This window comes from Petromyzon marinus, chromosome 39 (assembly GCF_048934315.1).
Source record: "Petromyzon marinus isolate PM22_M1 ecotype Great Lakes invasive population chromosome 39, UKy_Petmar_22M1.pri1.0, whole genome shotgun sequence".
In the NCBI taxonomy this organism is placed as follows: Eukaryota; Metazoa; Chordata; class Hyperoartia; order Petromyzontiformes; family Petromyzontidae; genus Petromyzon; species Petromyzon marinus.
The window spans coordinates 5,485,838-5,512,426 of NC_133705.1; the positions used below are offsets into that span (position 1 = coordinate 5,485,838).

The following is a 26,589-nucleotide window of genomic DNA, read 5'->3' on the forward strand; positions in this document are numbered from 1 at the left end:
GTGTCTCGCACGCTCGCTGTGTGTGTGTGTGTCGCACGCTCGCTGTGTGTGTGTCTCGCACGCTCGCTGTGTGTGTGTGTCGCACGCTCGCCGTGTGTGTGCGTGTGCGTGGCACGCTCGCCGTGTGTGCGTGGCACGCTCGCCGTGTGTGTCGCACGCTCGCCGTGTGTGTGTGTGTGTCTCGCACGCTCGCCGTGTGTGTGTGTTTGTGTGTGTTTGTGTGTGTGTCGCACGCTCTCTAACCGCTCACTAACGGCAGTGCGTTACATCACTGTGTTCCATTCCCCCCCCCCCCCCGTGTCGTTGCTCAACCTCTGTTCCTCCCCTTTTCTCTCTCTGTCTCCTTGCTGCTTTATGCTGCTGGGGTAGAGGAGCCCCCACCTCGCCCCCCACAGCCGGCCATCATGGGCAGCAGTAAGCACGGCGACGCGATAGCCACCGCTGTTATGACCGCCACCGCCACGACCGCTACCACCATCACCACCGCCACCACCGCCACCACGGCCACCACTACCGCTATCACCACCGCCACCACCGCCACCACCGCCACCACCATCACCACCGCCACCACCGCCGGCACCGCCGCTACTACTGCCACCGCCACCATCACCACCATGCTACCACCATGCCACCACCATGCCACCACCACCACCACCGCGACCACCACCACCTTTACCACCGCCACCACCGCTACCACTGCCGGCATCGCTACCACCACTGCTACCATCACCGCCGCCACCACCACCACCACCACATTCTGCCCCCCTCCCCCCCGTTAGTGTTGGGTATCCACGGCTATTGAAGGGCAAACCTGTTCCGTGGTGACCCGCATACTTGATCGGTCTTCCTATGATCGATACATCCCGGGTCTAACCAGGCTGGATCGCAGTTCAAGGAGCTCACAGACGCTTGAAAGTGCTGAAAGCAGTGCCCATTATCGGCAAGCTCCTCTGGCAGTCGATGCTGCGTTGGCTGGGTCACGTAGCCCGCATGCCCAGCCACGGCTTTCCCAAGGAGCTTCTGTTTGGCCGCATAGAGGGGGCTAAACGGGCGCGGCGTGGGCTGGAGAAGAGATGGAGCTGATGCGGTACGGGAGGATGTGGAGCTGAGTGGACTTGCCGCTGACCGGTACCAGCGGTGTCAAGATCGGCCTCTGTGGAGGAGGCTCGTGAAGGACGCTGCTCGGCAGCGTCCTTCATCCAGCAACAACTGAGGGTGGCACCTAGCCTGCCATAAGAGCCGTGAGGTCATCACCTCCACTTCGTGGTGAATGGTGACCATTGTGGGTGTATCTGCCTCTATCTGTTTACTTGTGCGCGAGCATCCTGTGTGTTAATACGTCATAGTGCCTGCTGCGTACTTGCGCGTGTTTTGCGCGAGAGCGTGTGACCGAGCCGCATGCCTTCGTGTTTGTGTCTGCGCGTCTGCGTGCGTGCAGGTCCACTGTACGACCCCGTGGCCGCGGAGGAAATCGGGGAGATCGTTCCCTCGGCCGCTCGCGATTCCGGCGGCGCTGGCGGCGGCGGGGGCTCCGTGCCGCCAGCGACAGGCGGAGGCGGCGGCGGTGGCGGCGGCGGCGAGTCCAGCGGAGCGCGCAAACTCAACCTCAGGAGGCTGGCGCTCCCGCGGCCGCACCGCGGCGCCGCGCGCCCCTCGGCTCGCGTGGCCGCGGTCCCTTCGGAGCGGTCGCGCGACCGCACGATGAGCGCCTTCTGCGAGGAGGTGTCGCTCATCGACCTGAGCGACGAGGGGCCGGCGCCGCCGCGCCCGCGCTCGGCGCTCCCCTCGCTGTCCGCAGGTTCGGGCTGCCTGCTGGGCAACTCGCCCCCCGCGAGCCCCACGCGCTCCCTGCCTCGCCCCCTGCACCCCATCTCCCTCTTGGGCCGGGAGCTCCGCTCGCCCGACGGCGCCCCTCCCTACGACTGCGTCCCCCACGAGGACGAGCGAGACGCCTGCCGCGGCGACGCGGGGTTCGCTCCCGACGGCCCCGCCGCGGGCTCCGGCCGGGGCTCCCCGTGGCCCCGCGACGGCCCGGCCTCGCCCGCGGCCCGCGGCGAGGCCAACCTGGCCTTCGAGGCCGAGGCGCCGGCTCGGCGCCCGCGCGACGACCGGGGGACGGGCGCCGGGGAGCGGGGGGGCGGGCCCGACCCGCGGCAGGCGGTGGAGCTCTTCGCCGAGCTGCAGAGGGAGTGCATGGCCAGCCTGGAGCTGCCCGCCAACCCGTGCCTGCTGCCGCCCTCCGTCTTCGCGGCCCGATCCTCGCTCTCCTCCACCCCGCGGCTCCCGCCCAGGGCACCCCTGGAGCCGGACGCGACGGCGCCCCGCGGGGGCGGCTGGGGCGGCCGCGCCTCCGCGGCGCCGCGCCTCCCCCCGCGAGAGTCCGCGTCGTCGCTCCCCGCGTCGTCGCTCCCCGCGTCGTCGCTCCCCGCGTCGTCGCTCCCCGCGTCGTCGCTCCCCGCGTCGTCGCTCCCCGCGTCGCGCACCCCGAGCCCCTGCGGATTCCCGGCGGGGCCGCCGGCGGACCGGCGCGGCAGCGTGAGCTCCGCGTCGTACCCTCGGCCTACCATCGGCGCGGGGGGAGTCGGGGGCGGCGGCGGCGGAGGCCTCGGCCTCTTCCTGCCGCTGTCGCGGTCGCACTCGGAGCTGAGCTGCGCGCGAGAGGGAACGACCCCCGACCTCTTCCCCGAGTCGCTCGGCGCTTCCGGAGCGCGAGGGCCCTGCATCCTGCCCATCATGCGCGACGGCAAGCAGGTGAGCGCCGGCCGAGCGGAGCCCTCGCGAGTCCCCGCGGCACGGCGCTCCGTGCGGTTCGCCGGCCACGCGCGCACGAGGGCCATTTCTTTTGTTCACGACGGGCCGGGAACGGTTCGACTCGCGCACGCGCGGTCCCGACACCCTCCCGGGGCGCGACGACGCGGCGGACGTAGATGACCGCCGGCTCGCGTCTCGCGTTATAACCCCTCGTCAGGCCGGCCGTCGTTTTTTAACGTCTCCGGCGTTGGCGCCGCAGGTGAGCTCCACGCACTACTACCTGCTCCCCGAGCAGCCCGGAGGCGTGCCGGGAGGAGGAGGAGGAGCGAGCGGCGTGGGCGCTGTCGGGGCGGCGGGCGAAGCGGGGGGCGCGTCGCACTTCCCGGGGGCCGGGGGGGGGCATCGCCACGGCGACGCCAGGAGGCCCGTCATGGCCGCCGTGCGGCCGCTCGGCATGGAGGAGCGGGGGGGCGGCGGCGGCGGCGGCGTGGTCGTCGCGACCCCGACGGTCGCGCCTCCTCCCGACGCGCGAGCCCTGAGGCTGGCGCTGCCGTCGGCGCGGGCGACCGCCGCGGGGGTCGGCGCCGTGGGACAGCGGGGCCAGCGGAGCGGCGGAGCGGGCGGCAGCTTCGGCGCCGCGGCGGATCCGCAGACGCCCCAGGACAAGATCGGCCAGGTGCCTGGCGGCCGGCCGCCTTCCGGCCACGGCCCTCCGTAGCCGTTTGCGACGCGCGGAACGTTCGATGGAGCAGCCCCGGCGGCAGCTGTCCCCTGTGTGGCACGAGGCGGCTCGGCACCGTGAGCAGGAATGTGTCGGCGTGTAGGGTGGGCGGGCCGATGTTGCAACGTCGTTTTCACCCATTCAAGTGATTTGCGCTGAAATTTTGGCAAAGTTTGGACCGTGACGCCGGCACGCGTGCCCTCCTCATCTTCACGTAACATCACCTGTTCACGGTTAATGCATCCGCAGTTTGAATCAGGGCGGCCGGCCACTGGAACTTCAAACCACAAACCTCTGCGACTCACCGCTCGTTCGTGCCGTGACGGCACCCCGCGGGCGGGATAGGTGCCTGGGCCCGAGGAATTTGTGCGTAGGCGTGCGTGGGTGCAGGCATGCATGTGTGCGTGCGGAATGGTGCTGCGGTGGTTAGCGCGCCGCGCTACGAAGCCGGAGACCCAAGTTCGATTCCCGGCCACGGCTAATATGGGTGGCGAGTGAATTCTGAACCGGTTCTTGGTCAACTCGGTTTTTTAATGAGTACCTGGTGCGGCTTGTGAACATCGCGGCCGGGCATGGCGTCGACCACAGCGGTATGTTAAAGTGTACACGGGGGATGTTTGTCTGCGTGCGTGCAGGTGCAGCTGCTGGTCCATGGAGTCACGACGGACGAGTGCCAGGCGGCGCTGCAGGCGCACCTGTGGGACGTGCCCCGTGCAGTGCACTACCTCAAGGTACGCGCGCACTGCCTGCGCGCGCCACCTCAACAGAGATTCCCCGTGTAGCCTTAGCGGACTGTCGGGGCAAGTGCTGTTAGCGAGGAGCTATGTAGGCCGGCACGGCGCACTAGGGGCTGGGCGGCCAGCACCACCCCCGCGTTGCCTCTGTCTCCCCAGTGGCGATGTTCACACACCGCACCGTGCACTCGTTTGACTGGTTCAGATAATCGTCATCGGCGTTGGCAGGAAGAAAAAAAAGCGTATGTTATGCGTGACATGCGAGCGAGCGTTCAGACGGTGCGACGGGTAGGGCCGCGTGACGCGCCGTGGCGACGATGCGGGCGGCAGGGTCGTGGCGGCAGCTTAGTGGTGACACTTGCGGCTCGCAGCAAGAAGGCCCTGAGTTAGATTCCCCTCTCGGGCTCCTTTCTGCGCGGAGTTTGTCATGTTCCCTACACTGTTGTGCGGAGTACGAGGGAGAGTGTCTGAGCGTGGGTGTGAGCGAGTGAGTGGCTGGGTCATGTAGTCCGCATGCCCAGCCACCGCATGACCAGCCACCGCATGACCAGCCACCGCATGCCCAGCCACCGCATGCCCAGCCACCGCATGCCCAGCCACCGCATGCCCAGCCACCGCATGCCCAAACAGCTTTTGTTCAGGCGGATAGAGGGAGCTAAACGGGTGCGGCACGGGCTAGAGAAGAGATTAACTTTTGCGATACGGGAGGATGTGGAGCTGAGTGGACTTGACGACGACCGGCACCAGCGGTGTCAAGATCGGCCTCTATGGAGGAGGCTCGTGAAGGACGCTGCTGGGCAGTTGGTGGCAGTCGCCCTCCAGCAACAACGGAGGGCGGAGGAGCGACGCTCGCAACAACGAGCGGAGCGCCAGGCGGCTAAAAGACAGAAAGTTGGCACAGTAGGGGACACAGGTGGTGCATCTGCCGGTCATCTCAGTCAGTCAACCCATGGTACTTGGGTCTGTTCCTTGACCTCCTGTTAGTGAGCGTTCGACACTTCACGTCGACTTGAAGTGCATCTGGCCTGGCATAGGCGCCGCTTCGTGGCGAATGGCGATTGTTGTTGTTGTTGTTGGAGTTTGTCTCTTCTCCCGTTTTTCTACATCGATTTCCTTCGAGTTCTCCAGTTTCCTCCCAATACCAGTTACAGTGAAACCTTGGATTGCGAGTAACTTGGTCTGCGAGTGTTTTGCAAGACGAGCAAATATTTTTAAGTAAATATTAATTTGATAAACGAGCGAGGGTCTTAGCAATACGAGCAGTGTACGTGTACGCTTTGTACTGCCGAGCGTCACGTGATCACAACTGATGTACGAGTGCTTTGGATTACAAACACGTTTCCGGAACGAATTATGCTCGCAATCCAAGGTGTTACTGTACCTGCAAGTGAAATGCACAGCAGCGGCAACATCGCCCCCTACTGCGAAAACTTGGCAGGACCCTCCTGAATAACCGTCTTAAGATTCAGTGAGAGTTTTGCTGGGTAAACCAGCGTAATAATAAATGATGACGACGATGATGTTGTTGGTACCACGTGTCAGGTGGAGCAGCTCTTCTGTCTGGGGTTGAAAAGCCGGGCCGAGTGCGAGCGAATCCTCGAGAAGTTCGACTGGAACCTGGAGCTGGCGAGCAGCTTCCTGCTCGGCCACTACAGCTCCCTGCGCTACCGGTACCTTGGAGCCCCACCCCACCCCTACCAACACACCCCCTCTGCCCCCCACTCCGCCCCCCGTGAGCCTCCTCCCCAGTAGCAGGGCCTCGTCGGACGCGAGACGCTCGTGGCTGGCGTGCTTGCATCAACCAATGATTCTCGCGTGCGACGTTCGTTTTTCGAGTCGCGCGTATTCTGCCCGCCGCTGGGGTTTTGCTCAGGATTAACGGAGGTGAACCGCGCAGTTGGGACGTGGGACAAGAAAAAAACAAGCGACGATCCAAAAGCACCGCAGAGAAGTCGGGCGCGGGGGGGGGGTGCGGTAGGAGGGGAAACCACTCGCACGCACGCACGGATTTAATATCGGATTTCCAATCAGATCATCCCGCAGCTCCAAGCCGCCACCACGAGGCCGGTCTCCCATCGAAGTGACTAAACCCGGCTCGAGCCTGCTTGGCTTCTCGGATTCGATACGGTCGGGCCCACGGGGGGCCGCGGGGCTCGCTGGGGACGGTCGGGCACGCCGGGAGCGACCTTGCCGTTGGCCGGGTTTGCCCGTGACGGCCGCGTGCGGTGCGTGCTGTGCTCCGCAGGCGCTGACGACTCCACCGGCGGTCCGAGCGGGGCCCAGGTGGCCGGGGTGAAGGGGGACACCGCCCCGCCGGGAGTGAAGGGGGCGGGCGTCCTGCTGACGCGAGGCCGGGCGGCGGAATTAATGTGCCGTCGTCGCCGTGTGGCGCGGCGGCGGCCGCTGCTGCTGCTGCTGCTGCTGCGGGGCATCCCGTATATTTATTTACTGTTTGTTTAAATATCCATGCCAGTTGGTGGGGAGAAGAGGAAAAAAATATTATTAGAGAATTATCCGTGTTGACCTTGTTGTTGTTCCAACAATTGCAATCGTTACACAATGTGCAGAAATGGATTCCTGTGGAGTTGACTCGGACCAACCCCGCGTCACCCACCAAGATGCCAGCACCACCGCCGCCATCATCAATGAAACCACGGTGGGGAAAGTCCGGCACGTCAAGGGACCGCGTCTCACACGGGCCCCAGATTTAATCTCACGCGGTCCCTGCCCACGTGAGAGGCCACCCCACACCCCCTTTATGAAACGGGCCGCAAAGGATATTAACCCCCCCCCCGGCTCTGTCATCCCAGTAATGCATGTGGATACGCCACGGTTAGTCGATCAGCAGGTTACGTGCGGTGGCGTAAAGTGTGTGGGTACTTTCAAGAGGTCTTGCCAGCATGCGAGAGTAGGCCAAAGTCCTCTCCACCAGGAGCGGCGTGAGCAGGCACTTGCAACGGCTGACGTTTTTCCCCGCCGTTGAGTTTCAACACCTCACCGAAGGTCAATCCTCTCGCCTCTGCTCGAGGCGACGCAACTGCAATGTGCCGCGCCGTGCTCTCTCGTCCCGCCATCGTCGCCGTCCGTGCGGTCGCCTCCATCCCCCGCGACGGTGGCGAGCGGCCACGCTGCGGCCGCCCGGGGAGACTGGGGTCTGGCGGACTCCGGTTTAGATCACCGGCAAGACGACGCTCCCGACCCACGGGCGAGCGACGTGGAAACTGCCGAGCCCCTTCGCTGACGAGCGCCGCCCGTGCCCCTTCTGGCTTTTGTGACGAGCCGCGCGCGTGCGTGGCAACTGGCGACTCTGTGCGTTTGTAGACAACCGGTAGTTTTGCTGCGGACGATGCGTCGATACGCCGCACGACGTGCGATCCACGTGTCGTCGGTCAGCGGCGGGCTGTACTTGCAACTCGCCGGTTCCATTTGATCTCCATCCGGCGGCGGCGGCGGCGGCGGCGGCAGTTGAAAACAACGGTGCAGGTTTCTTGTCAAAATAATCCCCGCCCCGCTCCACCGCTCCACATGCGTCTGTCTGCCCCGCAGTACGAGTGCGTGCTTTACCGCAGGTCACGTGTGGAGGGGTAACGGTGTGTGAGTACTCCCACCTATTCAAGGACGTCCGGCCAGTGTGGAAGAGTAGGCCAAATACCTCTCTGGGGAGGAGGCCCTTCTCTCACCAGCGATGTCAGCAAGTAATTACAGGGTTGCGCCTTTTATCTTTTTATTATTATTATCCCGAGATAAAATCGTATCGCCCGTTCATCAAAATATCATTGCTGATTAATTTTTATCATTTTGTTTTTATTTCCTGAAAAGGTATTCGTCAACAAGCACGATATCATACGTTACAAAATCAATTAACATCCTTGCGTGAAGTTAGCGCTGTCCAAAAGGCATCCCGGTGCACGTGGCAGCGTGGCGTTCACGATGCCATCGGTATGTTTATAGCACAGCCGTTCTTTTCGTGATTCACTCATATCGCGTGCGCAACTGACAGCTCGTGCTCTGCAAGCATTACACTTTGTAAAGTTGCCATGATTGTTCGGCCTATTGACCAGCCCTAGGTTGAGCGAAATGCAGCTGAGGAACATTGAAGTCAACTTCACATTCAGACTGGACGTGGGGCAAAATCACGACGACGGTGCTACGCGACCTTGCCCGGTGACGCCGACATGGCGACAGTCGTCACGGCCGAGATCGTCGTATCGTGGGAAATGACATCGCGGTAGGGGCGGGGGGCTGTGCCGGCTACGCCGCTGGCGCTGGCGTTAAAACCGGCAACTGCGGGAGGCTCGATCGGTCCCTGGATTCCCAAAACCCGCGGTGTGACCGGCCACGTCGCTCAGAACGCGCACCCCAACCCAACCCAACTCGGAAGCTCAGCGGGGTTGTTGGTCCCGGACGGCGCTCGGATGACGGAGTGACCGCCGGGCGCACCTGGGTTTGTGTTGCGCGGCCGTGGAGCTGCGCTGCCCGGTACCCAACGAGCATTGGGTCAACGTCGGGCCGACGTTGGGCACGTGGTTGGAACCGTTGGGCCCAACGTCGGCTCAACGTTGACGTGCGGTTGGAAACCGTTGGGGCCGACGTCGGGCACGTGGTTGGAACCATTGGCGCCAGCGTTGGCTCGGCGTTCCCACGCTCACTGGGTACGTGGCAGTCGCCGTTGTACCGCGCTTCTACGCTCCCACGCCTGCGGCCCTCCGCCTCCACCAACCTGCGTTGGGTGGCGGCGTGCCAAAATAACTAGCAGCGGCTTTAACCGGTTGCACGAAGCGCTGCCTCCCATGCGCCGCAATGACCTTGCGCGGGCAGTATTATTGGGCGCGTGAACGCGCGTGCAGGTGACCCCCTCGCCCCTCTCCCGTGTTGGAGGCGTCGTGGCGCGAGGGCCACCTCTGGTGCGCGGCGGCCCCCACAGCGGCCCCCACAGCGGCCCCCACAGCGGCCCCACAGTGGCCGAGCGCAGGACCGTGGTTTTGTTGCAGATGCGCGCGCGTGCAGGGCGGTATCGTAGGCCGGCGTGGAGGTGTCCATAATGTTTTGTTGGTGGACCGCCGCCGTCGTCGTCATCGTCGTCGTCGTTGTCGTCGTTCGGTGGTGGTGGTGGAAGAGTTGTAGAACGCGACGGCGTGGTCCGAGGTGGTGGTGGTGGTGTAGTGGTGGTGTAAGAGGTGCGGAACGAGGCTTCTTGAGGCACAGGCACGGCTGCTATCCTGTTACAGTCTCTGTCTAAAGAGGGCAAATTGAATCTGTTGGGGGGGGGGCATCTGTCCGTAGCGGGTGATGTAATGAATGTGTGTGCTGTGTGCAGGCGAGGTTTTTCTCAGTGTTAGTGGCCATGTGCTGTGTGTGTGTGCAATGTGTGTTTTGTGTGTGCTGTGTAGTGTATGCTGTGTTCATGCCGTGTGTGCTGCGTGTGTGAGTTAGAGCGGCAGCTCGGTGGTTGGTGCACCGCGCTACCAACCCGGCGGTCTGAGTTCAATTCCCGCTCGGTGACAGATATGTGAACCGGTCCTGGGCCTCTCCTAGGTCGACTCGGACTCTAATGAGTACCGCGCGTGTATACCTAAGCCAAGGGTGGGGAACTTCCGGCCCGCGGGCCGTATGAGGCCCGCGAAATCATTTGGTGTGGCCCTGCCAAGGCAACCGCAGGCGGGACTCGAAATTCAATAAATCTAGGTAGAGCAAACCTGGAAAAGCAGTCGCGAGTAGCAACATCGTCAATACCAGCTAACATCATCACACGCCTCGCCAAAGAGAAGCAGTTCCAGCCATCGCATTAGGGGTGAGTTAATGAAATGTTTGACGAAATATAACAGGCAAATGTTTAAGTTGATAATTTTGTATGGCCCGCAAATGATGATGTTATAAATATCCAAATGGCCCTTGGCACAAAAAAGATTCCCCACCCCTGACCTAAGCATTGGGGGGACAAAGGTGGCCGGGGGTGGTGTTGGCCACCCACCTCCTCGTGACCAGTGCCGGCCTAAATTGGGTGCCCACTAACAACATCTTCCGTTTAAGGCTACACGGGGGATCTTTGTCTTTGTACCAATGGCTGTGTGTCCCCTCTTCGTGTGCACGCTGCGCCGTGCAAGGTGTGTACGCCGGGTCATGCGTGTGGCACGCGTGTGTCGGCTGTGCTGTGTCTTGTATGCACCAAGTCCTGTGTGAGTGTTCGGTGTGCTCCTTGTTGTATGATTTCATTTCTCCGTCTGGCGTGTGTACCGTTATGTGTGTGCTCGGTGTGCTGTGTAGAATCTGAGTGGGTTGTTAAATCGGTGTGCTGTCTTGCGTGTACTGTGATGTATGCCGGTCTTAATAGGTGCTCGCCGACAGCACTTGCCCCAATGATCTGTTAAGGCTATACGGGCGACCTTTTGCCCTTTGCTGCTATCGACTGCCTGACTCCTGTTCCCGTGACCGCGGACGCTCGCGCGTGTGTGCACGTTGTGTGTGCGCGTGTGTGTGTGCGCGTGTGTGTGTACGCGTGTGCGTGCGTGTGTGTACGTGCGTGCGTTTTCGTGTACGTGTGTACGTGTGTGCACGTGTGTGTGCGTGTATGTGTGTACGTATGTGCATGTGTGTGTACGTATGTGCGTGCGTGTGTGTACGCGTGTGTGCACGTGTGTGCGTGCGTGTGTACGCGTGTGCGTGCGTGTGTGTACGTGCGTGCGTTTTCGTGTACGTGTGTACGCGTGTGTGCACGTGTGAGTGCGTGTATGTGTGTACGTATGTGCGTGCGTGTGTGTGCGTGCGTGCGTGTGCGTGTGCCCGTGCGGAAGGAAGGAAGCTTTTATGATGAAACGGTATTTATGAATTTTTATCTCGCTGGAAAAAGGTATTTTTATTCTTCTTCTTGTTGTTGACACGCGGGAATGTCGTGTGGGGTTGCTGTGAGCTCTTGCCGACGTTGATAGCCGAGTGCGTTGCTATCCCCGTCAGCATCATCGGGTTGTTGTTTGTTGTTAGTGCCGTCGTGCGGAATGACAGAGCCCTTGGCACAATGAACACGACAAAGGTCCCCCGTATAGCCCTGCAGACTGGTGGGGCAAGTGCTGTAAGCGAGTAGCGCCCATCAAAGTCGGCACGGGACACGAGAGGGCGCAGTGGCCGGGACCACTCCTGGGCCGCCTTTGTCTCTCCCCACCCCCACCGTGCCGACGTGTACACCAGGGGACTCGTTTAAGGCCGAGTCGACCAAAGAGTGGCCCAGGATCGGCTTCGATATTCGTCACCAAATGTTGGGCCAGTGAGCGATGTTTTGGCGAGCCCAGGTTCCATAGCGCAGGGTGTGCTAACCACTACATGACCGCTCCCCAGAGCACTTGCCCCAACAGCCTGTTTAGGCTACACGGGGGTGGATCTTTGACACAAACCGATTAACATTCCACGTTACAAACTTACAATGCAAATATAGTGGTGGCAAGAGATTTGAGATGAGCCCTCTCTTCGAGGTCACGTGTTCAAGGGGGTCGCGTAAATCGAAGAGGTCTCCTTCCCCCTCCGCCTTGTCTGCTCTGTTGTGTAAATAAAGCTGCGTCGTATCTGTCGGCTCGGTCTCTCGCTGGTTCACTGCCCTCCTGCCGACCTTGGGAATCCGCCGCGGCTCTCACGTGAAGCGCCGAGTCGTATTTTGTCTCGAGCAGGCGAGAACTCGGGAAGGCACGAGGGGTGGAGAGAGCTCGCTGCTGGAGCAAGGCGACTCAACATCTGTCCGGCTTGCAAATGGGCACCAGGCTGAAACATGTTTCTTTAAAACTGCTTTTTGTGTTTAGTTTATTGTCCTTCCCCCCCCCACGCCTCCGATTAGCGCTGTTGGCTACGTACGGTGTGAAAGAAGTACATACGGTGGGGGGGGGGGTCCCGTTCCACCAGCGGTGATCACTGCTGTGTGTATATTCCCCCGAGTCATTTGCGGTGTCATTTTCGAATTTGGCAATCGGTGCATGGTGCCATCGCCACCACCACCGCCGCCGCCGCCTGTGCCATCTCTCTCTGCCCAAACTCGGCTCAGGCTCCAAACCAGTCTGGAGGTCTCCTGTGTCACTTATACGGTGTGCTTCAAACATGTTTCAACACTTAGATGGGACTATTGTTTTTAATGGAAAGAGAACGGAAAATACACTGTTACCTGATAACAAATGTAATGTTAATTGCTTCAAAAAGTGTTCGCCATCATTGTCAAAGCATTCCTGGAATCCATATTCTTGGTTCTTTCGGTAAAGTCACGTAGAAGGGAAACAATAAAATAATAAAAATATAAAACAATAAAATTATCACGACGTTTCGACTGCATTCGTGAACACAAAGCAGACCTAAAACACGGTAGGACCAACACCTCGGCCGTGGCAGATCACTGTTATAATTCAGTAGGCTCACATGACATTAACTTCTCCAAGACAGAGGTTCTTTGCAAGCCATCTGGCTACCATGAGAGATTCGTTCATGAGGCTATCCACATATACAAACACAGACAATTTCAACCGAGAAGATGGATTCTGGCTTAGCAATCATTGGAAGGATTTGATAAACCATTTCGGGTCTTAATTGATTGATCACGCTTACGGTGGCTTTCAGACCGCATCCATTATTTTCGTCTCCCCCTCCTCTTTTCCGAACATAGATGGACTCGTCCATCTGAACAAACTGTCAAATCGCTCTCCGTGGTACTAACGTAAAAAAAAACCCGCCACTTTTTTCAAATTTTCTTGCTGTGGCTTTCACACCTGATGATTGCTTCTTGCGTTGCAGTCGAAACGTCGTGAGAATTTTATGTTTTTATTATTTTATTGTTTCCCTTCTACGTGGTGACTTTACCGAAAGAACCAAGAATATGAATCCCTGCAGTCACGAAAGCCTGAAATCAAAATTCATTCCTGGAATCTTCTCCAGGCTGCCTCCAGAGCTCGGAGGCAGCAGCACGTATCTCTGTGGTGTTGTTGCAAATTCTCAGAAGTGTTCACATCTTTTTTTAAGCACCCTGTAATTCTCCACTCCAACGACAGACACTGGTTATTTTGATATTCTGTGTATAATGTAATTCTGCGCCGAACCAGCAAAGAATATATCTAACAGAGAGGGGCCCTTGCCGATATCGCCCAAGGAGTTCGCCAGCATTGATGCAAGCAAACGCGGTCTCCTGCTTACGAGACACTGTGCGTTGAAACCGGCAACAGGGTGTTGCTTGCATTTAAATCAATGCTGCTGAAGTTACACACTCGCAGACGGCTACCGGGGGGCCGACGGGTTGTGTGCTGTGTAATTAAAAAAAAAGAAAAATAATCTGTGGTTCTTTCGGTAAAGTCACGTAGGTTGAAAAATAAAACAAAAATCACGACGTTTCGATCGTGGTCCTCAGGCGGAATTTTTTTTATCCAGCAGTGTTTTATTTTTCTACCTTCCGTGACCTTACCGAAAGAACCAAAGAGTATGGATTCCTGCAGTCACGAAAGCTTCAAATCAAGAAAAAAGCACTTAAATGTTTTTTTTGTTTACGTGGAGAGACGGTCGTGCGAAGCAGATGAATTCTCACTGCTTTATCAAACCCGATAGACGAGAAGTAACCTACAGTAGTACGCTACAAGAAGCCTAGCACCCCTGGTCACACTGATCAGAGCCTCGAGTCAAAAGTGGTTTCTCGCTCAGGCATCTCGGGATCGGTGCTCACCCACTGTTTAGAGCCCTGCGAGGCCAGTGGTGGAAATTCCACATTTATATGGCGGGGGTGAGTATATCCAGAGGTTCCACCACCGTTATTGACTTCGCCACACAGTTGTGCTCATTTTTACGGGCCCCCGGATGGAGGGAAGTAGGGATGATGATCCGAGTCAACCCAAAATGTGAACTTGCAACCTTGCGATTGCGAGCCGCTCGGTCAGCCCCCCGCCCCCCCGAGTCGCCGGGTGCTCGAGGGGAATGTTTCTGGCTGAGAGCAGCAGCACTCTGCCACTCACTCCATCACCGCGCTCAAGTCACTAATGTCACTCCCAAGGGCCACCTCGCGCTCGGGGCGACGCGCTCCTTACGCGCGTGCACGATGCCACGGCGTGCGTGCCTTCACGCGCAGTTGCCCGCCAAAAGGTTTCTGAAAGTCCTGTTCTGCCCCTCGGTCGGGACGAGGTTCCGCGCCGCGCCAGTCGACGCCTCCGGGCCGACCTTGCGGTGTCGGTCGACGCGCCCGACCCAGGCCAACCGCACAGCAGCGCGCACTCTGGGCAGGCGATTTCTGTTCCAACAATCGAGTGGTGGTTTCCCGCTTGGGGGGAGCGGGCCACGACGCCGCCGGGCCGGCGGTCAGATCTGATAGACGACCTCATGGCGCTGGTCCTGCGACGCCTGCGAGTCGGAGCGCCGGCTCGGGAACGCGCCGTCGCGCACGACCTCCCAGCCGCGGCCCGACGAGGTGCTGGTGACGACGATGGTGGGCGGCTGCAGCTGCTGGCTCTGCTGCTGGGGCTGCGGATTGGTGGGGGAGCGCGTGAAGTGGCCGCCGACGCCCCCCGCTCCCTCGGAGCCGCTTCCCACGTCCTCGGCGCTGCCCCCGCGCCCCTCGCTGAACGCCATGGCGTAGCGCTTCACCTTATGAATGGCGCGCTCGTTCCGATCCTCGATCCTGCGGCACGGCCAGCGGTCGCATTGGACACACGTCACATCTCATAACGTGTCGCGGTGCACTTGGCGCGGGTCGCGTACGACGGAATGCTCGGCACTACTCTGAAGGTTTCCATCGTGGACGTAATCAAGAGTTTGGTGTCACCTGGCTGAAGGGAGCAAAACGAAACCACCAGGATATTCGTCCAAACTGTTCCGGGTGTTGTCTCTCGGCCACCCGCGGCACCGCCAACAGTGGCCGCGCACGCGCCGGTGCCAACCGGCGCGGTGCACAAGGTATGGGTCGCGGTGCCAAGCGGCGCGGTGCACGAGGTGTGGGTTGGGGTGCACGAGGTGTGGACGCGGTGCCAAGCGGCGCGGTGCACGAGGTGTGGGTTGGGGTGCACGAGGTGTGGACGCGGTGCCAAGCGGCGCGGTGCACGAGGTGTGGGTTGCGGTGCACGAGGTATGGGTCGCGGTGCCAACCGGCGCGGTGCACGAGGTGTGGGTCGCGGTGTCAAGCGGCGCGGTGCACGAGGTGTGGGTCGCGGTGCCACCCACCGGAGGAACCGGCGGTCCCCCAGCCCGTACTCTTTGCCGCTCACGCCGGCGCGGAACCGCAGGCAGCGCGGGAGCCTCCGCTCCAGCAGGATGGTCGTGGCCGCCACCTGTGGGCGCGCGCGGAGAAAGAGAACGGAGTTGCCGGCGGGGCTCAGCGGCGCACCTCGCAGTAGCCGCCGCTACCGCCAGCTCAAGTCCCGATCCCCTTCCGGGGGTCACGCTGCCGCCACCGCTGCCGCCGCTGCTGCTGTGACCACCCTCCCTAGAATCTGTAAAACTAAGCTCATGAACTTTTTTTATCTTACCAAGTCAGGGCCCCACTGAGCTATGCAGCTCTTTTTCAGTAGCGACCTGGCCACAATTGATAGCTCAACGAAGTGGCCTATGATCATCATCACGTGGAAATGTATAGCAGCCAAATATCCTGAACGCGTGATGTTGTTGATTCTTAATGTGTAGGGAAAAACCGGAGGACCCGGAGAAAAATCCACGCGACCGCGGGGAGGGAGACACGCAGACTCCAAATATACAGCAGCAGGCGTCAGGGTCGGGATCGAATTCACGACCTCCTGTATATCAGGCGAGGTAGTTAACATTTTATAGCTACCGCGGTGCCCCAATACGGATCCAGAGGAACGCTGCTGCCAAAAAAAGTGGAACAACGCAGACGTCTGGAATAATAAACCATTCCTCATTCGAGAGCCAAATATCATCATCGCGCCTCCCGGCGTTGGAAGTTCCTCCTCTTCCTCAAATACACGTGTGTGTGTGTGACCTGTGTGTGTGTAACCTGTGTGTGTGTAACCTGTGTGTGTGTGAGTAACCTGTGTGTGTGTAACCTGTGTATGTGTGTGTAACCTGTGTATGTGTGTGTAACCTGTGTGTGTGTAACTTGTGTGTGTAACCTGTGTGTGTGAGTAACCTGTGTGTGTGTGAGTAACATGTGTGTGTGTAACCTGTGTATGTGTGTAACCTGTGTATGTGTGTGTAACCTGTGTGTGTGTAACTTGTGTGTGTAACCTGTGTGTGTGAGTAAACTGTGTGTGTGTGAGTAACCTGTGTGTGTACCTGTGTGTGTGTGAGTAACCTGTGTGTGTGTAACCTGTGTGTGTGAGTAACCTGTGTGTGTGTAACCTGTGTGTGTGTGAGTAACCTGTGTGTGTGAGTAACCTGTGTGTGTGTAACTTGTGTGTGTAACCTGTGTGTGTGAACTGTGTGTGTGTGTAACCTGTGTGTGGAACCTGTGTGTGGAAACTGTGTGTGAACTGTGTGTGTGACCTGTGTGTGTGTAACCTGTGTGTGTGTGTGTAACCTGTCTGAGTAACCTGTGTGTGTAACCTGTGTGTGTGTGTAACCTGTGTATGTGTGTGTAACTTCTGTGTGTAATCTGTGTGTGTAACTTGAGTGTGTGTGTGAACTGTGTGTGTGTAACCTGTGTGTGTGTGTGTGTAACTTGTGTGTGTGTGTGTAACCTGTGTGTGTGTAACCTGTGTGTGTGTGTAACCTATGTGTGTGTGTGTAACCTGTGTCTGAGTAATCTGTGTGTGTGTAACCTCTGTGTGTGTGTGTAACTTGAGTGTGTGTGTAACTTGAGTGTGTGTAACTTGAGTGTGTGTGTGTAACCTGTGTGTGTGTAACTTGAGTGTGTGTGTGTGTAACTAGAGTGTGTGTGTGTAACTTGATGTGTGTGTGTAACTTGTGTGTGTGTGTGTAACTTGAGTGTGTGTGTGTAACTTGTGTGTGTGTGAAACCTCTGTGCAAAACAACCCCCTACCTCCTCGCGGTGCCGGACGGGCAACTCTGTCGTGGACAGTGCCATGGGGGGAGGGCCAATTCCGATTGGCTCCTCCCCTCATGGCGTCTGTGTCCACCACAGTGGCTAAACGGGGGCTCTGGACGGGTGCGAGGGGCTGGTAACCCCTCCACCTTCAATTAATTACCACTAAACCACGAGTTAAACTGAAATATGTAACTAATAAGCTTGTGCCGGAGGCCCCGGGGGGCCAGGCGTCTATGACGTCTCCTGGCCAAACCCCAATTGGCGGAGCCAGGAGATTGAATCTCGACCCTCGGGGCTCCTCCAGAAACAACTAAAAGCCACTACGGATGGCCACGTGGAATGTTCGAACGCTCACTGCGGAGGAGAGGCTGCCACTCCTTTGTCGGGAGCTGGACCGGTACCGCCTGGATCTCTGTGGCATTCAGGAGGTCTGGTGGACCGGTTCTGGCTCCTGCCACCATGAGGGGTGGACAGTCCTCTACTCGGGGCAGCAGACTGCCAAATAACAAGGTGTGGCTCTTCTTTTGAACAAAAGAATGAAGGGGGCATGGGAGCGTGGCGGTGAGGTGTGGGAAGCTGTAAGCCCCAGGCTATTTTGGGCTCGCCTTCCCATCAACCGGAGGTGAGGAGTGGTGGTCGTGGTTACTTATGCCCCCACCGAAGACGAACATCCGTGGAGGGATGCAGGCAAAGCCGATTAGTCAGATGCCTTCTATGACCTCCTGTCACAGGTGCTGGCTAAAGTGGCACCTCGGGATAGAGTCATCATGTTGGGTGACTTCAATGCCCGAGTTGGTCATGATGCTGGCACCTGGTCTGGAGTGATTGGAGGGCATGGGCCAGATCAGCTCAATAACAACGGTAGGAGGCTGCTAGATTTTTGTGCAGCCCATGGGCTTGTAATTACCAACACGCTGTTCCGGCATCGGCGCATCCACACAACATCATGGATGCATGCCGGGTCCAAGCAAGAACATCTGCTGGACTACATAGTGACGGACCAGCGGATGCGAGCCCATGTCCTTGACACCAGGACCTACCGTGGAGCTGATCTGCCCTCTGACCATCGACTAGTCATCTGTAAGATGCGCCTGCCATTCTTCCACTCCGGTGGTGGGTGTACACCCAGGACCCCATTCCAACCTAAAGTGGCCTGGTCTCAGTTGATGAAAGTTGCAAGCGAGAATTTCATCATCGCTTGCGGCTGGGGTTGGGATTGTCCCCCACTCCTCCTGATGTCGAGGGTAAATGGGCGAGGTTTAGGACTGTGACTCATGCAGCTGCAATGGCTGCTTTGGGTACACGGTCCAGACCTCCCCAGAGACCCTGGCTGACAGAGGAGGTGTTCAGGATAGTTGAGAAAAAGCGACAGGCCCACTGTCATCGGCTACAGAATCCCACGTCAGAGGATGAGGAGGCTTACCGCAGCCTTCGCTCGGAGGTTCGGAGAGCCGTGAGACGCTGCAAGGATGGGTGGTGGTCGTGGGTTGCTGAGGAGATAGAGTCTGCCTCAGTGGCCCGCGATCACAAATCTCTATTTAACTCCATCAAAAAAGTAACCTGCAGCGCCACACCTATTACCATCATTAGGGGGGAAAACGGTGATCCAATCTCCGACCCCCAGGAACAGGTTTCAGATTTGCTGAGCATTTCTGTGAGGTCCTGGGGGAGGGGAAATCCCTCAGCCAGGAAAACATCGTGGCACAAAGTGGGGATGACCCTGCTGAGGTTGCGGTGCCTCAAATATTGGAAGAAGTCACCCCCTGTGAGTGGCTGGCTGAGGTGCCATCTGTTGAGGAAATACTGAAGGCGATCCAGAGTCTGAGACCAGGAAAGGCACCGGGCAGAGATGATCTCCCAAGCAAAATGCTAAGGGAGGGTGGCGTTTGTGCACAGACTGCCCTCTATGACATCATAACAACCGTCTGGACCACTGGACAGGTTCCGCAGGATTGGAAGGATGCCCTGGTGTTCCCCCTCTTTAAGAATGGCGACCGCACAAACTGTAACAACTACAGGGGCATCTCACTCCTCAGTGTGCCGGAAAAGGTCCTGGCAAGGATTATTCAACATTGCCTTGCCAGGCACACAGAGGAGAGGCTTGCGGAGCCTCAATGCGGTTTCAGGAAAGGGCGGTCCAGCACAGATGCCATATTTTCTGTCCGTCTGCTACAGCAAAGGTGTAGGGAATTCCAACAAGACCTACATCTCTGCTTTATTGACCTGGTCAAGGCCTATTATACCATCAGTAGGCCTGGGCTCTGGGTTGTTCCTCATGCTTTTGGAGCCCCTGACCCTCTGCTCACGATCATTAAGGACCTTCATGATGGTGAGCGGGCCCGGGTAAAACTACGTGGCCGGGAGTCAGAGCCATGCCCTGTACACCTTGGGGTGCGACAGGGATGTCCTCTGGCTCCCACATTATTTAACATCTATTTTGACCACGTAGTTCGTGAAGCCTTCAATAGCTGTACCGGGGGAATCTCCATTTGGTACAGATATAATGGGAGGCTGATCGATGCCCGGGTGCGGTCAAGGGATTGGCTCCCTATTGCTCAACCACGTTATATATGCCGATGATTTGGTAATAGCTGCTCATTCAGAGGAGGAGTTGGAGATGCTGCTGCTGAGACTGGAGCGTGCCACTAAGAGATGGGGCCTTACCATCAGCTCCACCAAAACTAAGCACCTGCCTGGGTATTTTGTACCATCGGACACTCCACCCTCACAACTCCCAATTGGTGATGTGGCAGTTGTGGAGAGAGTGGAGCGTTTCCCATACCTGGGCAGTGTGCATATGACCGGCTCCAGTTTAACATCAGAGGTCTCACTCCGAATCAGTCGAGCGGCAATATCTTTTCATCGGTTGTGTAACGCTGTATGGAAGCTACCTGGTCTGTCGCTCCGCACTAAGCTTCAAGTCTTCTCGACCACGGTCATTCCCTCCCTTCTCTACGCTTGCGAAACGTGGACCCCCTTAATGGAACAGCTTCGACCGGTTAGAAACATTTAGGCTGGCCTGCCTACGACCCATCCTGGGTTTAACCAGGCTGGATTGTGTGAGGAGCTCAAAAACCTTGAAATATCTGGGCAAGGTCCCATCGGTGAGCTCCTCCGGCAGTCAAGGCTGCGTTGGCTGGGTCATGTAGCCCGCATGCCCAGCCACTGCATGCTGAAACAGCTTTTGTTTGGCCGGATCGACGGGGCTAAATGGGCGCGGCACGGGCTAGAGAAAGATGGAGTGATGTGGTACAGGAGGACATGGAGCTGAGTGGACTTGCCGATGACTGGTACCAGCGGTGTCAAGATCAGCCTCTGTGGAGGAGGCTCGTGAAGCATGCTACTGGGCAGTTGGAGGCAGTCGCCCTCCAACAACAGAGGGCGGAGGAGCGACGCTCACAACAACGAGCGGAGCGCCGGGTGGCTAAAGCACAGCAGGTTGGCACAGTAGGGGGCACAGGTGGTGCATCAGCCAGTCATCTCGGTCATCTCAGTCAGTCGACCCGTGGAACCTGGATCTGCCCCGTGACCTCCTGCCAGGTGCACATGGCCTGGCACAAGCATCGTGGTGACGTCACTGCCACTTAGTGGCGAATGGCGGTTGTTGTTGTTGTGTGTGTTTGTAACTTGAGTGTGAGTGTGTAACTTGAGTGTGTGTGTGTGTGTGTATGTAACTTGAGTGTGTGTGTGTGAACTGTGTGTGTGCAACCTGTGTGTGTGAACTGTGTGTGTGTAACTTGAGTGTGTGTGTGTGTGTAATCTGTGTGTGTATATAACTTGAGTGTGTGTGTGTAACTTGAGTGTGTGTTACCTGTGTGTGTGTAACTTGAGTGTGTGTGTGACCTGTGTGTGTGTGTAACTTGTGTGTGTGTAACTTGAGTGTGTGTGTGTAACCTGTGTGTGTGTAACCTAAGGTGAGTGTGTAACTTGAGTATGTGTGTAACTTGAGTGTGTGTGTGTGTGAACTGTGTGTGTAACCTGTGTGTGTGAACTGTGTGTGTGTGTAACTTGAGTGTGTGTGTGTGTAACCTGTGTGTGTGTATATAACTTGAGTGTGTGTAACTTGAGTGTGTGTGTGTGTAACCTGTGTGTGTGTGTAACTTGTGTGTAACTTGAGTGTGTGTGTGTGTAACCTGTGTGTGTGTAACTTGAGCGTGTGTGTAACTTGAGTGTGTGTGTGTAACCTGTGTGTGTGTAACGTGTGTGTGTGTGTAACCTGTGTGTGTGTGTAACTTGTGTGTGTGTAACTTGAGTGTGTGTGTGTGTAACCTGTGTGTGCCACAACTGCTCCTTTTCCAATGCCATGCGCGAGTAGGTGCTGCGCATCACGGCGATCAGGAGGTTGATCATGAGGACGAACGCGAACAGCATGTAGAAGGTGTAAACCACTTTGATGAAATCGGAGAAGTTCAGGCGGACGTTAAACCAGTGGCTGACGAGGCCGAGGAAGAGCTGGTACATGGTGAACCACGCGGTGTAGAAGTCGCGCCACTGGTTCCAGTTGTCGGGCATGAGGATCTGGAAGGTCAAGTGGAACGCTGTGGGAAGGGACGAGGGGGGGGGGGGTTGGGCACGGATTCTCAGTGGGGGTGTCCACCTCGACACGCTTCTACAGCGTCAACGCTCTCCCAGGGTTGACAGCGCTGAGTGCGTGGCTCACATCGAGCGCGCAGGCGATGCAACTGGGTTGGGTCTCCCCACATGACAGAGGACCCAGGCGCCGTGCAATGAAGAGGGCAGGGGGGTGGAGATGGTGTGGGGGGTGGTGGTGTGGGGGGAGGTGGTGGTGGTGTGGGGGGTGGTGGTGTGGGGGGAGGTGGTGGTGGTGTGGGGGGGAGAGTAAAATTGGACAAGGGGGTGTCGTTTTATTCCTGGCGCTAGGATCCATGCCAACGTTGTGTTGACACAAGTGCAACAAACAGAATCAGAATCTGTATTTGCACTGCAGTGGGAATCCGATGAGCTATGAAGCTCTTTTTCACAGATAGGGGCACGGGGTAAGAACGTTACAACAACAAACATGACAGGAAACACGACAGGAGGGCAAAGTCCAAGGAAAGTAAACAAGCCAACGTGTTTGCAACTCAAGCAAACAGATGCGAAAGAACATTATGAGACCTCCTTTGCCAGTAACAAGATATAGTAATAGGTTTTACCCTTTTAACTGGCACAAAAAACTGACACCTTTATTCAAGGCATCATGTTTGCAATAACCACAACACAAGCAGTCAAAATGCAAACAAAAGAGACAACTCTGATAATAATATGCACTGTCCTTGAATTTGATTGGTCCACACCCGAGACGGCTTTTCTTAGAGCCTAGTCTCCAATGGTGTTGGACCAGAAGACGCCAAAAGGCGTACAACTCAAAAACAGCGAACTATCAGAGTATTGAGGGCTCGGGGTGAGCATTTACATTATGATACCTCCTTTGCCAGTAACAAGATATAGTAATAGGTTTTACATGATGCCTTGAATAAAGGTGTCAGTTTTTGTGCCAGTTAATAGGGTAAAACCTATTACTACATGCGAAAGAAGTTCAACGTATTATAGGGTGCATACATACACATGCACGGGTACGTGCGTACACAGACAGAGGTGGGGGGGGTAGCCGGAATAACGAAGGGCGTTGTACCGCAGGTGAAGCCCATGAGCACCATGAACATGAGCCAGCACACCCGGAACACGTCCAGGAACAGAACCTGCGGAGACAAAAGCGGAGACGGCGGCGGGAACAGCAGCGGCGGCGGAGGGCAGCACGGCGCGAATCGCGTCACACCCACTAGCGTCACACCGACTCGCGTCGCAGCCACTCGCGTCGCAGTCACTCGCGTCACAGCGACTCGCGTCACAGCCACTCGCGTCACAGCCACTCGCGTCACAGCCACTCGCGTCACAGCCACTCACGTCACACCGACTCGCGTCGCAGCCACTCGCGTCGCAGTCACTCGCGTCACAGCGACTCGCGTCACACCGACTCGCGTCGCAGCCACTCGCGTCGCAGTCACTCGCGTCACAGCGACTCGCGTCACAGCCACTCGCGTCACAGCCACTCACGTCACACCGACTCGCGTCGCAGCCACTCGCGTCGCAGTCACTCGCGTCACAGCGACTCGCGTCACACCGACTCGCGTCGCAGCCACTCGCGTCGCAGTCACTCGCGTCACAGCGACTCGCGTCACAGCGACTCGCGTCACAGCCACTCGCGTCACAGCCACTCACGTCACAGCGACTCGCGTCACAACGAATCGCGTCACAGCGACTCACGTCAAAGCCACTCGCGTCACAGCCACTCGCGTCACAGAGACTCGCGTCACAGCCACTCGCGTCACAGCCACTCGCGTCACAGCCACTCGCGTCATAGCACGTCGTGCCCCCGGGAGACTCCATGGCTTTGCGTCGCACCTTCTGTATGGTGACCATGAAGGGTCCCAGCATCTCGACGCCATGAGCGAAGAACAGCGTGTAGCACCAGCCGAGCACGAGCGCCAGCGACATGGGCACGGACTCCCCCTGGACGCCCGAGAGCCTCATGACGAAGAGCAGTCCCACGAGGCACGCGTAGCACACCCTGGGGGGTCCACGCGGCACCACCGTCGTCACGGAGCAGCGGTGGCGGCGGTACAACACCGCGACGCACAGCTTTGTGGGTGCACGTCCGATTAGCACGGTTCGCTACGTACGGGCATGCGAAGCACACCCTGGGGCCGCGCGCGAACACAGCCTCCGTGTCACTGAAACTAAACTGAAAACTCCTTCATTTTATTTTGCCAGATAAGGCCCACTGAGCTTCATAGCTTTTTTTTAAACAAGCGACCTAGCTCTCACAAATGATAGCTAGGTCGCTTATTTATCATCATGTGGAAATGTATAGCAACCGAAAACTCTGAACGCGTGATGTTGATTACTGAATGTGGAGGGGAAAAACCGGAGGACCCGGAGAAAAAAATCCACGCGGCCACGGGGAGAGAGAGACACGCAAACTCCAAATATACAGCAGCAGGCGTCATGGTCGGGATCGAGCTCATGACCAGCTGTGAACCAGGCAAAGGGAGCTAACATCTCGCCACCATGGCTACCCGCGGTGATGAGATGTTGACATTGAACCACTGCGAGCCCTTTGATATCGTCTCACAGAACAGAACGCAGCTTCAGGTTTCCGCTATGGCGCGTTTGGGTCCACAAATGGCAGCAGGGCCCACGGGCCGTAGCCACCCAGACGCTGGGCTATGGAGAGGCGGGAGAATTTGGAAAGGGGGACCCTGTTCCAATCCTTGCACCACCTTAGCCCCCGTAGCCCTGAAATTTGAATTTAATTAATGGGGACCAAGCACTGCAGGACCGGTCCTCAAGTGACATTAAATATATCTCATACGGCTGCACTGTGCAGGTGTAAAGATTCCACATTTCTGGGAGGCTCAACTGGGACACATAGTGAGCTATCTGTTAACTCCACCCACTTGTAATAACCACGAAGACAAAGAGCCCCCGTATAGCCTTCATCAGACTGTTGGGGCAAGTGCTGTTATCGAGCACCTATGAAGGAACGACACGGCGCACGAGGGGGTGGGTGGCCAGCACCAACGCCTTTGTTTTCTCTAGCGGTCAATAATCGTCACCGATGTTGGCCGTGAGCGGGAATCGAACTCGGGCCGCCGGGTTCGTAGCGCAGCGTAGCGCTAACCGCTACACCACCACTCCCCACGCCCACTCATCCACGAGGCCCTGCCCACACTGACGATGGACTCATCCGCTGGCCATAGCGTGATATCAGAAGATTTTAAACCGGGGACTTGATCCCAATTTTTACAAATAATTCAGGGATAACCGGGACATCCATTCTATGAAAATGAGCACTTGCTGAAGCCAATCCAGGACATTTAGTAGTTGCTCGGTGATCTGTGGGCAGTGTGGTTGCGATGGTTATGGAAGCATTTGGGGTTGAGTGTTGTGCGTCTTTACAGGATCATGTGGAAATGCCCGCCAGTCACGATGTTTCCAAAATATCGCGAGGCCCCGACACGAATGACATCCAGCATCTGTGGGGGAAGAGAGCGAAAGAGAAATGCAAATCATATTTTCGTTCCCTTTCAATTATTTATTTGCTGTAATTAATGTCACGCTGTCCATTTTTTTAAATTACTGGCATGCAGTGCCGGATTAAGCTAGTGCGGGGCCTGTAGCATATGTTAAAAAGGGTCCGTAAATAAAAAATTACATAAATATTAAACCACAAATTTGTACTTGCATAGTAAAGTAATTGTATTTTTTCATTTTCTACACAGCCAGATAATACAACAAATCGCTAACCTTAAACACCCAGTCGTTCATTAAAGTTGAAGGCAGTATAGTACTATAGTAATAGAGCAGAATCACTGAACGGAATTTATAGCTTGAAATAATTCAGCGCGGGGCCTTTGAAACTGCGGTGCCTATAGCACCGCACTTTTGCTACTAGGATAGCTACTTGTGCTACTAGGATAATCTGGCACTGCCCGTATGCATACCGCAGGTGTTCTTCATTGCGAGGGCCGTGGGCCACTGACGGCCCCTGGGTGGCCTTTAGTGCGTCTCCCCGCCCCCCACAATCCACAAATAGGGACAACACCCCACCCATCCTCATCATCGTGCTGTGAAACCCCCCAATGGTTTCAAATGTGTGGTGGCGGCCCTCGCACTGGTGATGTCTTATTGGCTAAAGTGCCCCCCCCCCTCCGCCCCCTCTGAACATGGGTGAATGAAACTGGCACACCGGAACAAACCGCCCCACTCTAATAATTATTTTTGGGAAAACACAAAACAAACATCCCCCGTGTCGTCCTAACAGATTGTTGGGACAAGTGCTGTTAGCGAGCAGCACTTATGAAAATCCGGCGGGCACAGCCTTCATTTAACACGGACCGTTGGCATAACATCGCCATGCGTAGTGAGCCTCTGCCGCCTTGTAAACACGAAATCCCTGAACGCCCGCACCCACACTGAATCCGCAACAATAACGGCCGCTGGTCACTACCAGGTGGCGTTGACGCCACCACGACGTTTGTGCCAGGCTAGGTGCACGTTAAGGCCACGATTTTTCATAATCATTATTTTTTTTAACTGTATAGAATAGTTTTATTTTTATGTTTAAGTAAGTGACAGCGCTTTGGGCCGGCAGATTTATTCCAGAAAGGCGCCACATGTTAGCCAAAAGTAAACTGACTTGTTCTATCACACACACGCACACAAGCACGCCTTGTGTTGTATCACACACACGCACACAAGCACGCCTTGTGTGTGTGTGTGTGATACACGTTGTATCCCTTGTGTGTGTGATACACGTTGTATTACACACACAAGCACTCCTTGTGTGTGTGTGTGATACACGTTGTATCACACACGCACACACAAGCACGCCTTGTGTGTGTGTGTGATGCACGTTGTATCACACGCACACACACACA

At 57.1% G+C, this 26,589-nt stretch overlaps 2 protein-coding genes across 3 annotated transcripts in view; one reads left to right on the forward strand and one right to left on the reverse strand.

Moving 5' to 3' along the window:
- Positions 1–11,766, forward strand: part of TNK2 (tyrosine kinase non receptor 2) — a 40,505-nt gene extending 28,739 nt beyond the window's left edge. Inside the window, exons 13-18 of one of the 2 annotated variants that reach the window (XM_032968121.2) lie at positions 370–414; positions 1,439–2,751; positions 3,011–3,427; positions 4,108–4,203; positions 5,749–5,876; positions 6,452–11,766. In XM_032968121.2, coding sequence (XP_032824012.1) covers positions 370–414; positions 1,439–2,751; positions 3,011–3,427; positions 4,108–4,203; positions 5,749–5,876; positions 6,452–6,458 — 2,006 coding nt within the window. In that variant the 3' untranslated portion in view covers positions 6,459–11,766. The remainder of the gene's footprint in view (positions 1–369; positions 415–1,438; positions 2,752–3,010; positions 3,428–4,107; positions 4,204–5,748; positions 5,877–6,451) is intronic. The other variant, XM_076072842.1, reaches the window with a different exon arrangement.
- A 132-nt stretch (positions 11,767–11,898) lies between these two features.
- LOC116950544 (transient receptor potential cation channel subfamily V member 5-like) overlaps positions 11,899–26,589 on the reverse strand; it is a 30,293-nt gene continuing 15,602 nt past the window's right edge. Inside the window, exons 10-15 of the mRNA XM_032968410.2 lie at positions 25,109–25,185; positions 23,552–23,717; positions 22,782–22,848; positions 21,416–21,684; positions 15,367–15,473; positions 11,899–14,827 (exon numbers count right to left, since the gene is read on the reverse strand). Of these exons, the coding sequence (XP_032824301.1) occupies positions 14,509–14,827; positions 15,367–15,473; positions 21,416–21,684; positions 22,782–22,848; positions 23,552–23,717; positions 25,109–25,185 (1,005 nt within the window). The 3' untranslated portion in view covers positions 11,899–14,508. The remainder of the gene's footprint in view (positions 14,828–15,366; positions 15,474–21,415; positions 21,685–22,781; positions 22,849–23,551; positions 23,718–25,108; positions 25,186–26,589) is intronic.